Raw genomic sequence first — 15,060 nt, 5'->3', positions numbered from 1 at the left:
GAACTGTTCATGCACATTTCACAATAAGCAACCTTACACAACTGCAAGCAATCATTTGTAAAGGATCAATTTTCAGTGTTCTATACCTGACTGGGGACGCCCAGCCTAACATAGAGACACTATAGGCAGTTAGCTGTGGGCGACAATTGCCTTGTCTGGTAATTTATGCCATGATGGGGCGGTTTATGTGTTTTTAAGAGGGTTGTTTATGGGGTGGTCTGTGGGTCCATTTGTGGTTTTGTACAGACCAAGTTTTTAGTGCTCTGCTATAATAAAGTTTTGATATTTTGACTATAATTGTGACAATAGATTATTTAATCAGATTTCATCAGGGGATAAAAGCCTGAGAGAGGTGTTGTTTATTCTTGATTATTTAGAGGCATCCTCCCCCAGATGACTTGCTCTTTTGATTTTTGTTAGATGTTACGGTATATTTAATTTTCTTGATTTTCCTAGAGAGACAAGCTGCTCTCCCAGTTTTTATAGTTGCTTTTCCAATATTGATATGCAGTTTGTGTGTTTTCTTCATGTTTGTGTGGGTTTTCCCCAGAAAGTTTAGGGTTCCACCTGCAGCTCCAAAGCTGATAAGCAGTTCATAATAATAATATTTGGTGTGCCCAAATTGGCCTTAGAACTTAGTATGGACACTAGACTGTGTGCTTTGGTAAAGGACATTTACTGACATGACATCTTCAGTGTTCTCTCTCTGTAAATCGCTACGTAAAAACTGTTGGCTCCATATATGGTAACAGTAATAATAATAATAATATACTGCATGCTTCAGAAAGTTTGACTAGTATACTGATTTTTGTTTTTCAAACTAGCCAATAAGACAGTTATAAATGGCAAATTCTGATTTATCCTTTAATTCCGTCTGTATCTAAAACTAAAATATGTACATGGCAATCTTTCCTTCCAGTTACCAGTAAATGGAGGCCATATTAATAGAAATGACATTTGAGGAATTCCCCTACTTCCATTTCTAAAAATGTTTCTTAAAAGTTTACACAGACTAAAAATGTTTGAATAAAAACAGTGCCATCAACCAGAACATAAAGCATGAATGACAGAGTCGCAGATGAAAGTGTATCCTTCAGTTGTGCCATGCTTAGAGCTTCATATGGCAATACAGTATATCGCATGAATGTCCCAGAGCTCCAACATTTGTAAAGGTTTCTGAATACATGAAAACATGAAACAAGAAGAGCCGGAGGAGTGTCAATTACAGACCGTCCATGTGATGCTGAGATGCAGAATGCTCCAGTCACTACTCAACACAATACTTTCACTGATGACTTAGACAACATTCCATTTAACTCCAAAACTTTTTGCTTCTTAGGTTTAACAAAAAAAAAAGTGATGAGGTCATCGATCTCCAAGGTGGACGGGTTTCAGCAGTATGCATATAATAGCAATAATGGTCATTAGGTTACTGGCATGTGCAGTCCTTATGAGGGATATTGTTGTCACGTCTTTAAACAAGTCTTGGTCATAACACAGTAACAGGGCGTAGCTGTTCCAGTTGTGTTTCCAAGGCAATCCTCTCCTGATGGACTTCCTGTAAATTCACAGAATTTTAGTTGTAATTTAAAATGTGTGTTGGGATTATTAAGATAAACAACAAATCTATTAACCCTAGACATGTAACAATGGTCAACACTGTACAGTAGTATCTTGTTATAGTAAACTCTGATATAGTAAACCTCTGGATAAACTAAACTCAGTCCACAGGTTTTTAGCAAATGCGTCTGTATAAATATACAATGTATGACCAATTCTGATATAGTAAACTTCTGATATAGTAAACTACTTTTCCCGGTCCCTTGGAGTTTACTATAAAAAGGGATTCTAATGCATTCCCCATAGACTGTGAAGAGTCCAAAAATCACTAACTAGTGAAAGGCCTCATCACCACTCTCCACATACGAGAGCAGACAGTGTTTTGGCAGTAAAGAAAAAAATTACATTTACATGAAACTTTATGAATATCTGCATTTAAAGAGGGCTTGGCTGCTTTCCTTGCATTGAATGGCATCCACATCTATAATTACTGAGTAATTACCAGGAGAGATGATCTGCCATCTGAAATCAGGAAGGAATTTTTCCCTTTTAAGGCTAATTGGCCCAGGCCTTGTAAGGTTTTTCACCGTCCCCTGGATCAACTGAGATATGTGTGGGTTCAGGACAGTGAGTTTTTTTTTGTTTTGGTTATTTCTTCCTCGTTAAACTTGATGGACAGGTGTTTTTTTTTTTTCAACCAAATTAAGTGTGTAACTATGTAAAAATGTGGATCATGGTGTTCACACACTTATTCTGCCAATGATTTTATGTTATACTGATCACATCTTTAAGGCATGTACATGTTCTTCCCATGGAAGTGGAAAATAGATGCAGCCAAAGGTCTCTGACAATATTTTGGGATGTAGAAATGTGAAAAAATATAGGGTTGAATTTATACATTATTTACATATTGGGGCTACAGCATGCTGTAATGTTACTTGGTGGGAAGATCCAGTGCTGAAATGAATGAAGCTGAATTGTGTGTGCTGAAACACAAAAGAGCCCCGACAGATGGATTTCCCGTACAGATTAAAAGAAAACATTTTAGCAAAGCTCCAGACAGGAACAAGCTCTGTATTGTGGCACACTAAGCAGCCCCAAGGTGGCTTTCACATCTTGGTCACTCTACTTTCATGGTGATCAGCTGACATTGCAGCGCTGTGAGGTTTCAGATTGGGACTCTAAAGCAACATTTGTGTAGCCCATGCTCTCCACTAAGCTCTCTGTAATCTAAAGCAAATGAGTTTCTGAGGCCAGGCTGCACTGGCCTCAGAAACTCACACAAACACCTGTGCACAGATCAGAAGGCATCTTGGTGCTGCTTAGCAGCTCATTGTAAGCAATCAGCAGTGTATACAAGTAGCGGGACCTCTGCTGTTCTGAGCCATGACAGAAAAATCAGCCTGATTTTTCCACTTTCCAGGTTAAAGTATAAATGTGTAGATTTTCAGTGATTTAAACCGAGCAGACATGTTCACACGGATGACATGAGATCTGGCAAGTGTTCCTCCCTCACCTTTAGCTGTTGCTGTAGTTCACTGTTCAGCCTGGCTAGCACAGCATTAGCCTCCTTGTTTTTACGGATGGCTGTCTGGATGGCTTTCTTCTGTTTGGAGGGCTGTCTGAAAAGAAACGGAGGTTAAGTGCATCAGGAGGAACCCAAAGACAGATTCATGGATGCCAAAAGACCACACACCGCCAAGACATATGCTAATAATTATCTGACAAGGCGCGAGCCACAACGCACACTGGGGTGGCAAACATTATGCCCATGAAGTCACACAATGAGGCACTGCCTATCTCCTTTGCATGTGTTTGTTACAGTCAATAATAATAGCCAGTGCTGTTCTCTGCACATTTCAATTACTTCTTTATTAGAGGAAGTATATTATATTTAGTGGCATATAGTTAAAATGAGATCATGTCCTGCAAAGTGTGAGTCACAGAAATGCATCTCTCCTCCACCAGCTTCCCTTCCCGCAGTTGTAACATCAGTCATTATCCTCACCTTCGGTCGTGGCTCGGTTACGACGTGTAATCCTGGTATGCAGCATGTGTCTCCTTGTTTCATTTAATTGAAGATCTACCCTGTCCTTGCTGAGCTTGCGGGATTTACTTGCAGTTCTTTTTAATGGTTTTAATCACTGGGCTATGTCCTCGTCAGCATGCTGGTTAGAACAGCCTGCCTATGATAGAACATCTATTCATTGCAAATACGCTTTGCCCACATTCAGCAAAGCAACTCTCACTGCAGCTAATGGCTACAATAGCCTAAGGGATATAAACTGTGTCCGTTTCCTAGAAAAGGGATAATCAGCAGTAATCAGGCTTTTTGTCCGCTGGATTAAACTGGGTTGCCCTCAGATGATGATAATGTGCTCTTGCAGTTCTGCCTCACTGAAAGTGCTGGTCAGCACATCTAGCACAACATGCATGGTGCAGAGCGACTGCTCTGTCTGCACATGTGAAGGGGCTAAGGGAACGTAAGTGGAAGGTTCAGCTCTGAAGTGTTAGAGAGATGTGAAAATCTTTTAAGCTTTGCACTTTAATAAAATTACTGGCTGCTAAAGAGAAAAATAAAAAGCTTCCATGAATCTACAGTATGAATTTCTCTTGCAGTATGAATAATGCAAAAAAAATCATGAGAATCCACTTGTTCCACTATTAGTAGCAAAAACAGAAAGCCGTCCTGGAGATCATAAGGTAGTTGTAACGATGGGTGTCAGCACGCAGAGAGAATCTGATTATTGGTGATCTGCAGTATCACCAAGAATACAGATATATACCTGATTATTGATGATCTGCAGAATCACCGATGATACAGATATATCGCTAACCTCTGGGCACCTGAAGCGTGTAAGTGTTTGGTGTAACAGTATGGATCGGACCACCGGGGTAGCAGGTGGTCCAATAAGTAGAAACAGACTCTACTGCAGTCAAGGGCTCCAGGAGGGAGCAGACCTTGACTGGTTTGCAGCAGTGCCCCCTCTGAGAAGCAGGGGACCCCTGCAGGAGGACTGAGCACCCAAGGGGTGGGTGACAGTCAGACAGGTCAGGCAGGCCGGGTCGACAACACACAGACAGATAAAGTACAAGGACAGAAGGCTGATTCGGTATCCAAGGCAAGCAGGGTTTGGCAACGGAATATCAGAAGTGCAAGGTACCGAATCAGAGATCAGAGGAGTAGTCAGGAAAGCAAAGTCATAACAGATCAAACAATGCCTAGTCTGGGTGTGAGGTTCGTGGTCTCTACACCCTGGAACTAGTCTGACATATAACAGAATGATAACACAAGTTCCCTAGTCTGGGTGTGAGGTCCGTGGTCTCTACACCCTGGAACTAGTCTGATGTATAACAGAATGATAACACAAGTTCCCTAGTCTGGGTGTAAGATCCGTGGTCTCTACACCCTGGAACTGGTCTGATGTATAACAGAATGATAACACAAGTTCCCTAGTCTGGGTGTGAGGTCCGTGGTCTCTACACTCTGGAACTGGTCTAATGAATAACACAGATGATACACAGTATTCCTAGTCTGGGGTGTGAGGTCCGTGGTCTCTACACCCTGGAACTGGTCTAATGAATAACACAGATGATACACAGTATTCCTAGTCTGGGGTGTGAGGTCTGTGGTCTCTACACCCTGGAACTGGTCTAATGAATAACACAGATGATACACAGTATTCCTAGTCTGGGGTGTGAGGTCCGTGGTCTCTACACCCTGGAACTGGTCTAATGAATAACACAGATGATACACAGTAAACTGGCTAAGTGTGGATTCCCAGGTCCTCCTGGTTCCACCACACTGAAAGATCTGACTAAGGTCTGAGTGCTAACACATTGGTATTCGCAACGCCAGACAACCAGCAACTGAACAGCAAGAGATATATATAGTGAAGCGCTCCTCAGCGCCGTCCAGTTCCCATCAACCAATCATCTGCTGAGCTGGGGTCAAACACAAGACAAGCAGCAACAGAATGCTAAAAGTGAGAGCCACAGCACTACTGGAGTTGTGCTGATGCTACTGCCGTTTATTATTTTTTTTAGCGGAGCCATGCTCGACGCCAGTGATGTTTAACCACTTCGGTACCAGCAGCCTCTGCCCCTTTAAGGACCAGAGGCTGCTGGTACACTAAAATGCTCCCGCCGGTCACGCCGCTCTGTCCCCGCCGCAGGCTGCGCTCTCTGCCGTCTCTATGACGGCAGAGCGATGTGCGCCGGTCAGGTGCCGCTTTCATTGGCCACCCGCCCAACGTACATTTGTACTGCGTCGGTCCCTAATTGGTTAAAGAACATTAAAAAAAACAGAAACATTGTTTATACTGTATGCCCAAATCCAGAGTAGTCCAAAAGTAAAACACTTATCTAGACACACCAGTATATAAAGAAATCATGACTCAAATATATATAGTGAAGCACTCCTCAGCGTCGCCCAGCTCCCATCAACCAATCATCTGCTGACCCTTTTCTTATTGGCATAAAGAGCCTGTCTTGCGGCGCGCGCGCGCATAGCTCTCCATCTGTGTGCACTACTAGGTCCAGATAACCCAGACGCATGTTGCTGTGAGGAAACCGCCGCTCTGTGCGCGGAAATCGCCGCCTCACTGTCAGCACAAGCGACAGTGGACTCTGGCCACTCTCCACCAGGCTTCCCAGGATGTAAGTCATGGAACTCTTTCTTTAATTCTTCCGCATGCATGCGACAATCTGGCACCCAAGATCTCTCCTCTATGCCATATCCCTTCCAGTGGACCAGATATTGTACCGAATTCTGTACCAGGCGAAAATCCAGAATCTTTTCAATCTCATACTCTGGTTGGTCATCGACCAACACGGGGGGGGGAGAGGAGTCCACCTGCACTGCTAGCTTCAACAGGGACACATGAAATAATCTCACACCTTTCATACTGGCTGGGAGATCAATGGCATAAGTGACATTATTGATTTTCTTGGCCACTGGAAAAGGTCCTATGAATTTAGGGCCCAACTTGGGTGACAATTGTTTTAAGGCCAAGTGACGAGTGGACACCCACACCAAATCTCCTGGAGAGAATCTCCACTCTACAGACCGATGTTTATCTGCCTGCTTCTTCTGGGTTTGAAAAGCTTTCCCTAGGTTCCTCTTAAACATTGCCCAAATATCTTTCAGAGCCCTTTTCCAATCCTCCAGAGCTGGGAAAGGAGTGGAAGCAACTGAAAAAGGAGCAAACTTAGGTGATCTCCCTGACACCACCTGGAATGGGGAGAACTCAGAAGAAGAGCTCTTCAGGTTGTTGTGCGCAAACTCTGCAAACGGCAAAAACTTTACCCAATCGGTTTGCGCATCAGCAACGTAACACCTGAGAAATTGTTCCAACCATTGGTTAACTCTCTCGGTCTGACCGTTGGTCTGTGGGTGGTAGCCTGATGAAAATGCGAGTTCCATATCTAATTGATGGCAAAAGGCCCTCCAAAATTTTGAAACAAATTGGACTCTCCGATCTGACACTACATTTTCCGGAATGCCATGCAGCCGGAAGATGTGCAGGATGAAGAGATCAGCCAATTCCTGGGCTGAGGGGAGTCCTTTCAGAAGGACGAAGTGTGCCATTTCACTGAACCGGTCCACTACCACCCAAATGACTGATTTGCCTTCAGACCGAGGAAGTTCACCTACAAAATCCATGGAAATATGAGTCAAGGGTTCATTGGGGACTGGCAAGGACTGTAAAGTGCCAACGGGGCCTGACGAGGAGGTTTACTTCTTGCACATACAGCACACTCTCTTACAAATTCCTTACAATCTATAGGCAGAGTAGGCCACCAGACACATCTAGCTAGTAGATCCTGAGTTCTGGTGGCTCCAGAATGACCAGCATTCTTGTGAGAATGAAAGAATTGTAGGATTTGCAAGCGGAAAGGCAACGGCACAAACATGACCCCCTCAGGCTTTCCCTCTGGTACATCCTGTTGGTAGGGACTCAACGTGGCTGTCCAATCTCTCCATGTCTCAGTGGCTGCCAAAACTACCTTTGGGGGTAGGATGGTTTCAGGAACTGCAGGCTGCACTGACTCGGGCTCAAAACACCTGGAGAGAGCATCGGCCTTGACATTCTTACTTCCGGGAGTATACGTGATTACAAATCTGAATCTTGCAAAAAACAGGGACCACCGGGCCTGGCGAGGGCTAAGTCTCTTAGCCCCCTCAATATACTCCAAATTCTTGAGGTCTGTATAAACTGTAATAATGTGTTCTGCACCCTCTAACCAGTGTCGCCATTCCTCAAACGCCAATTTGATGGCCAGGAGCTCACGGTTGCCAATGTCATCGTTTTTCTCAGCAGGTGAAAATCTGCGAGAAAAATAGGCACATGGGTGCAACTTGCTTTGCAAGCCTGACTTCTGAGATAACACAGCTCCCACCCCCACCTCTGAGGCATCAACCTCCACATTGAAGGGGAAGGCTACATCAACATGCCTCAGTATCGGGGCAGAACAAAACAGTTTCTTTAGGTTCGAAAAGGCCGCATGAGCCTCTGGTGACCAGTGATGAGTGTCAGCCCCTTTCCTGGTGAGAGGAGCGATGATGGTTGAGTACCCCTTAATGAACCTTCTGTAATAATTGGCAAACCCCAGGAATCTCTGAAGTGCCTTCAGCCCCACAGGCTGAGGCCACTCCAGGACAGCCGAAACCTTCCCTGGGTCCATCGAGAGACCAGATGTGGAGATAATGTACCCCAAGAAGCCTACTGACTCTACCTCAAAGAGGCATTTCTCTAGTTTTGCATAAAGTTGATTCTGTCTTAACTTTTTTAAAACCCATCTGACATGCTGGCGATGTTCAGAGAGACTGGATGAAAAGATCAGTATATCGCCCAAGTAAACCAGAACAAACTTCCCCAACACTTCCCTGAACACCTCATTGATTAACTCCTGGAAGACGTCCGGCGCGTTGCACAACCCGAAGGGCATCACTAGGTACTCGTAATGCTCGTCGGGTGTGTTGAAGGCTGTCTTCCATTCGTCACCATCCCTGATACGGACTAGATTGTATGCACCCCTGAGATCTAGCTTGGAAAAAATCTTGGCATTGGTCACCTGCGTGAACAAATCGTCAATCAAAGGCAACGGGTAGCGTTTTTTCACTGTGATCTTATTCAGCCCTCGGTAATCAATACAGGGACGGAGGCCTCCGTCTTTTTTCTTTGCAAAGAAGAAACCTGCCCCTGCTGGTGAACGAGAGGGACGGATGAACCCTTTTGCCAAGTTTTCCCTGATGTATTCTTGCATGGCTAGTTTCTCAGGTCCAGATAGATTATACAGATGACCCCTGGGCAGCATACAACCAGATCTCAGATCGATGGGACAATCGTAGGTACGATGGGGGGGAAGTTTGTCCACTGACTTAGGACAGAAGACGTCAGCAAATTCTGCGTATTGTCTCGGTACACCTTCAACCTGAATATTGGTATTACCCATGGTTACTTTCGCTAAACAATGATGATAACAATGGGATGACCAGCTCGTTAGCTGACCTGAAACCCAGTCTATCTGAGGCGAGTAAATTTGTAACCATGGCATGCCAAGAATGATGGTAGAGGTTGCCATATGCAAAACCAGAAATTGCAGACTCTCCCCATGTAAGACCCCCACACTGAGTTGTAGACTGGGAGTACGGGATAACGGATGTCTACTCTGCAGAGGAGAGTCGTCTACAGCAGTGACCTGGATCGGTTGATCTAAGGGGAGCATGGTTATTCCCAATCTTTTAGCAAAATCATGGTCAATGAAGTTAGCCGCGGAACCGGAATCAATGAAAGCTTCAGTGGAAACAGTCTGACCTTCCCATGTGACAGAACAGGGAAGTAACAGACGATTGTCATGTAGAAGTAAAGACTGCGCGCCTAGGGTATTACCTCTGACTACTCCTAGGCGGCAGCGTTTCCCGACTTCCTGGGGCAATTCTGCACTCTATGACCCTCCTCTGCACAGTATAAACAGAGCTGTTCTGTTTTCCTGCGATTCCTTTCTGACCGCGTCAATTTGGACTGACCAATCTGCATTGGCTCAGGTGGCGGTGAGGCAGGTGGAGGTGTGGCATAGGAGACATATCTGGTCCGGTCTTTACCACGGGTTTGTTTTTGATATCGTAACCGACGATCAACCCGTACTGCCAAAGAGATTGCTTCCTCAATGGTTTTAGGTTCAGGGTATCCCAACATCAATCCTGAAACTGCGTCTGATAACCCTGATAGAAAACAATCTAGCAATGCAAAAGCCCCCCACCTAGCCGACACCGACCATTTCCTGAACTCAGCTGCATAAACCTCGACTGGATCCTTGCCTTGACGCAAGGTCTTTAACTTCCGCTCAGTAGTAGAGGAAATGTCTGGATCATCGTAAATTATGGCCATGGACTTAAAAAACTCCTCAACTGACCTGAGTGCTTCATGTCCTGACTCTAAATTATATGCCCAGGTTTGAGCATCCCCTGAGAGTAAGGTCTTAATAAAGATAATTTTCTGTGCTTCTGTTCCTGACAGGTTAGGCCTTAGTTCAAAATACGACATTACACGATTCTTAAAATTCTGAAAGTCAGATCTATGGCCAGAAAACTTTTCGGGTACAGACATTTTCAAATCTGTAACTGGAGGGGATCACACTGTATTTACAGTCGTCTGAAGGACTTGTAGTGACCCAGATAAAGCAGAGATCTGGGCCTGCTGACCGTCCATCACTCTGATGAGATTTTCTACCGAAGTGGTGAGTGTGTCAAGACGACTGTTCAGTGCGTCCATATTGGTTTGTTCTGGCGTTCTGTAACGATGGGTGTCAGCACGCAGAGAGAATCTGATTATTGGTGATCTGCAGTATCACCAAGAATACAGATATATACCTGATTATTGATGATCTGCAGAATCACCGATGATATAGATATATCGCTAACCTCTGGGCACCTGAAGCGTGTAAGTGTTTGGTGTAACAGTATGGATCGGACCACCGGGGTAGCAGGTGGTCCAATAAGTAGAAACAGACTCTACTGCAGTCAAGGGCTCCAGGAGGGAGCAGACCTTGACTGGTTTGCAGCAGTGCCCCCTCTGAGAAGCAGGGGACCCCTGCAGGAGGACTGAGCACCCAAGGGGTGGGTGACAGTCAGACAGGTCAGGCAGGCCGGGTCGACAACACACAGACAGATAAAGTACAAAGACAGAAGGCTGATTCGGTATCCAAGGCAAGCAGGGTTTGGCAACGGAATATCAGAAGTGCAAGGTACCGAATCAGAGATCAGAGGAGTAGTCAGGAAAGCAAAGTCATAACAGATCAAACAATGCCTAGTCTGGGTGTGAGGTCCGTGGTCTCTACACCCTGGAACTAGTCTGACATATAACAGAATGATAACACAAGTTCCCTAGTCTGGGTGTGAGGTCCGTGGTCTCTACACCCTGGAACTAGTCTGATGTATAACAGAATGATAACACAAGTTCCCTAGTCTGGGTGTGAGGTCCGTGGTCTCTACACCCTGGAACTGGTCTAATGTATAACAGAATGATAACACAAGTTCCCTAGTCTGGGTGTGAGGTCCGTGGTCTCTACACTCTGGAACTGGTCTAATGAATAACACAGATGATACACAGTATTCCTAGTCTGGGGTGTGAGGTCCGTGGTCTCTACACCCTGGAACTGGTCTAATGAATAACACAGATGATACACAGTAAACTGGCTAAGTGTGGATTCCCAGGTCCTCCTGGTTCCACCACACTGAAAGATCTGACTAAGGTCTGAGTGCTAACACATTGGTATTCGCAACGCCAGACAACCAGCAACTGAACAGCAAGAGATATATATAGTGAAGCGCTCCTCAGCGCCGTCCAGCTCCCATCAACCAATCATCTGCTGAGCTGGGGTCAAACACAAGACAAGCAGCAACAGAATGATAAAAGTGAGAGCCACAGCACTACTGGAGTTGTGCTGATGCTACTGCTGTTTATTATTTTTTTTAGCGGAGCCATGCTCGAGGCCAGTGATGTTTAACCACTTCGGTACCAGCAGCCTCTGCCCCCTTAAGGACCAGAGGCTGCTGGTACACTAAAACGCTCCCGCCGGTCACGCCGCTCTGTCCCCGCCGCAGGCTGCGCTCTCTGCCGTCTCTATGACGGCAGAGCGCTGTGCGCCGGTCAGGTGCCGCTTTCATTGGCCACCCGCCCAACGTACATTTGTACTGCGTCGGTCCCTAATTGGTTAAAGAACATTAAAAAAAACAGAAACATTGTTTATACTGTATGCCCAAATCCAGAGTAGTCCAAAAGTAAAACACTTATCTAGACACACCAGTATATAAAGAAATCATGACTCAAATTACCAACCAAAATAGACTTACAAACGGCTTCTAGGAACCGAAACTGTAAAAGTAGGGGATCCCCAGTGTCACGATCCCGCGAACGCCATTGCGGCAAGCGCAGGTAAATGCTCACAAAATTGGTTCTGGAGTACCCCTTTAATCCATATGCCTGGCTTTTAGAAACTCAGTGTTTTTCCATCTCACAACCCCTGCAATTGGGGATGTGAATGTTTGTGTTGTCCTTACTGAGAGAAGCCATTCACCCTAAAACCAGACCATTCACACAGGAAAAAGGTTATCTAAAAGGGGGGCAATAAAGATTCTCCAGGAAGTCTCCTATACTAGTTTTAAAGATAAGGAGAGGAACAGATCTGGGTCGTAAACTCATTAGGACCCATTCACATTCCTGCCTGTCCGGGAAAATACCCAGAGACATGCCCCTGGCTTAATGAGCTTTTGATATCTCACTTCATATTAGTCAATAATTCGATGGATATTGCGTAACCGTTTGGGCCCAGCGGTCCACAACTTACAGTGCGCCATGCGACCAGCGCAGCCCACCTCCTGAGACGTTAATCGATCTCCTAGTCATCTCACAGCCTGGGGTAATGATTACATAGGCAAGGAAGGTGGCACTCCAAGCGAGTTTGATATCGATTGGTTCAGCGCATGATGACGGAATGTAAAATGTTGGGTTTTATATGATATGTCAGATAACCGCTGAGTTATGGCATACTTGGAGAAACTGCCAATTCTGTCCCTCAGACAATAGGGGCGGACCTCAGCAGCCTGAGGTCAGATTGTTAAGGGTGGAAACCTTTCTTGTTACCATCCACCCCCTCTGGCAGAGAAAGAGTTAAAACCGACTGACACTGAGCCTGGAAGGAGAGAGAGCCCAGCCATCCTGTACCATCACGGATTTGGGCTGGATGATAAAAGGAGTAATACCTATTCCACAGAACTTTCCAGAATTGGAGTACATATCTCTGTGGGACTTACCGCCAAGGACACGGTAACTTGACAAACTGCTCAGACTGTAATCAGCTATTTTCATATTGAACACTTATTATTTCTGTATCAATTTGTTTCTATTGCTATATTTTGTTTTGCATTATTTCTTTAAATAAACGATTTAAAAATCGTTCGTCTAAGTGCTGTTCTGAAACAAATCTCCGCCAAAAGAATTCACATCTTCAGAGAGACATGTTACCATAGCTGTTTTGCTATTAAATATTGTTAGTTTCGCTATCTCTAGAAAGGTTGTCTAATTAACCCTTTTTCCTACAGGATTTAGCTAGAGTTAGAATTAGCGCATTCACACGCTTTTATTGCGGATTAGTGGCAGCGACCTGGCCTCTATATGAGAGCACAGATTGTATCGATTGTATATACAATCGAAATTGGACTGTGTGTGGACTCACCAACCAATCCAAAAGTTTACTTTGCCTGCGGTTCTGACTGTCTTCAGGATTCCCTCAGGGTCTGAGGCTTTATGGTAAACTGCAGCAAAGGGAACAGGAATTGTTCGGTGACTGCGCATACGTCACACCCAGTTCATACTTTTAAAAACATTGGAGCATATGCAATTCACCTTTTCTCCTGACTGTTCACCTAGGTGATATTTCCACACATTGGAGCATATGCAATTCACCTTTTCACCTGACTGTTCACCTAGGTGATATTTCCACACATTGGAGCATATGCAATTCACCTTTTCACCTGACTGTTCACCTAGGTGATATTTCCACACATTGGAGCACATGCAATTCACCTTTTCTCCTGACTGTTCACCTAGGTGATATTTCCACACATTGGAGCATATGTAATTCACCTTTTCACCTGACTGTTCACCTAGGTGATATTTCCACACATTGGAGCATATGCAATTCACCTTTTCACCTGACTGTTCACCTAGGTGATATTTCCACACATTGGAGCACATGCAATTCACCTTTTCTCCTGACTGTTCACCTAGGTGATATTTCCACACATTGGAGCATATGCAATTCACCTTTTCTCCTGACTGTTCACCTAGGTGATATTTCCACACATTGGAGCACATGCAATTCACCTTTTCTCCTGACTGTTCACCTAGGTGATATTTCCACACATTGGAGCATATGCAATTCACCTTTTCACCTGAGTTTTCTCCTACTTGTTGTTTTCACAACTTGTAAATAAAATGCTTTTTAAACCACCAGCAAGCAAACAAATGCTCAAAATAATTTTGACAGTACTTTTTCACCAACTTGATGGTACTTTTCGCATTGCAAAGTGCTAAAAAATTATTTTAAATCAAAGATGAAAAATTATCTCCTTGGAGAAAACTCAGGAGAAAAAAATGAATTGCATATGGCCCTTGTCATAAAATGCATTTTTAACCACCAGCAAGCCAGAAAATACACAAAATTTTGATGGTGCTTTTTCAATTGTAAAATGCTGAAAAGTTACTTTAAAGAGAACATGAAAATGATCTCCTAGGAAATAACACTGAAGAAAAAGTTAATTGCATATGGGCCATTGTATATTAAAATGGGTGTGAAATCTAAAATAGAATAGTTGTAAAGTTACCAGTATTCTACTATTGCCTGTTAGCAGAATATTGATATTGTTACTGATATTCTACTATGGCTTGCCCTAACCCTCACATTACCCCTCCCCTACCTATGCATTATACTAACACCCCCTACTTAAAGCGGACCTGAACTCAGAACGTCCTCTCTGCTCTAAAAGATACACAACAGCATAATAACCTTTAAACGAAAAAACATTTCTTTGTTATAATTGATACATTGAATCCTGCAATAAATCTGCACTGTTTCTACTTCCTGCTTTCATGGAAGCAGACATATTGTTAACAGCCTGTGCTTTTAAGTGAGCTTATCTGCCATCTCTGCCGTGGCAGTTATGTGACACAGGGAAGAGATCAAATTACAACTTGTGATTAGACACAAATGAGGGGGAATTAAACAGGCTAAATTCTCTAAAAACATACAGGGTACATTTCTCTATATTTTCCTTCGGTCCTGTGCAAGAGTTCAGGTCCACTTTAAGTTTAACACTAACCTATCCCCACCTACAGCTAACCTATCCCCCTAGTTACTGCAGTTTTACATCACTGTGATTTTGACTCCCAGCTACTAACTCTAATGCTGGCGCAAATGGCCGTCGCTACCACCTGT

At 44.2% G+C, this 15,060-nt stretch overlaps 1 protein-coding gene across 1 annotated transcript in view; it reads right to left on the bottom strand.

Moving 5' to 3' along the window:
- Nucleotides 1–657: 657 nt before the first annotated feature.
- The window catches only part of REPS2 (RALBP1 associated Eps domain containing 2), a 211,682-nt gene continuing 197,279 nt past the window's right edge, over nt 658–15,060 (bottom strand). The window contains exons 19-20 of the mRNA XM_068268694.1: nt 3,077–3,182; nt 658–1,558 (exon numbers count right to left, since the gene is read on the bottom strand). Of these exons, the coding sequence (XP_068124795.1) occupies nt 1,490–1,558; nt 3,077–3,182 (175 nt within the window). The 3' untranslated portion in view covers nt 658–1,489. The remainder of the gene's footprint in view (nt 1,559–3,076; nt 3,183–15,060) is intronic.

The sequence above is a fragment of the Hyperolius riggenbachi genome, chromosome 2, assembly GCF_040937935.1.
Source record: "Hyperolius riggenbachi isolate aHypRig1 chromosome 2, aHypRig1.pri, whole genome shotgun sequence".
Taxonomy (NCBI): domain Eukaryota; kingdom Metazoa; phylum Chordata; class Amphibia; order Anura; family Hyperoliidae; genus Hyperolius; species Hyperolius riggenbachi.
This window is presented reverse-complemented; position numbering and strand designations above follow the sequence as displayed.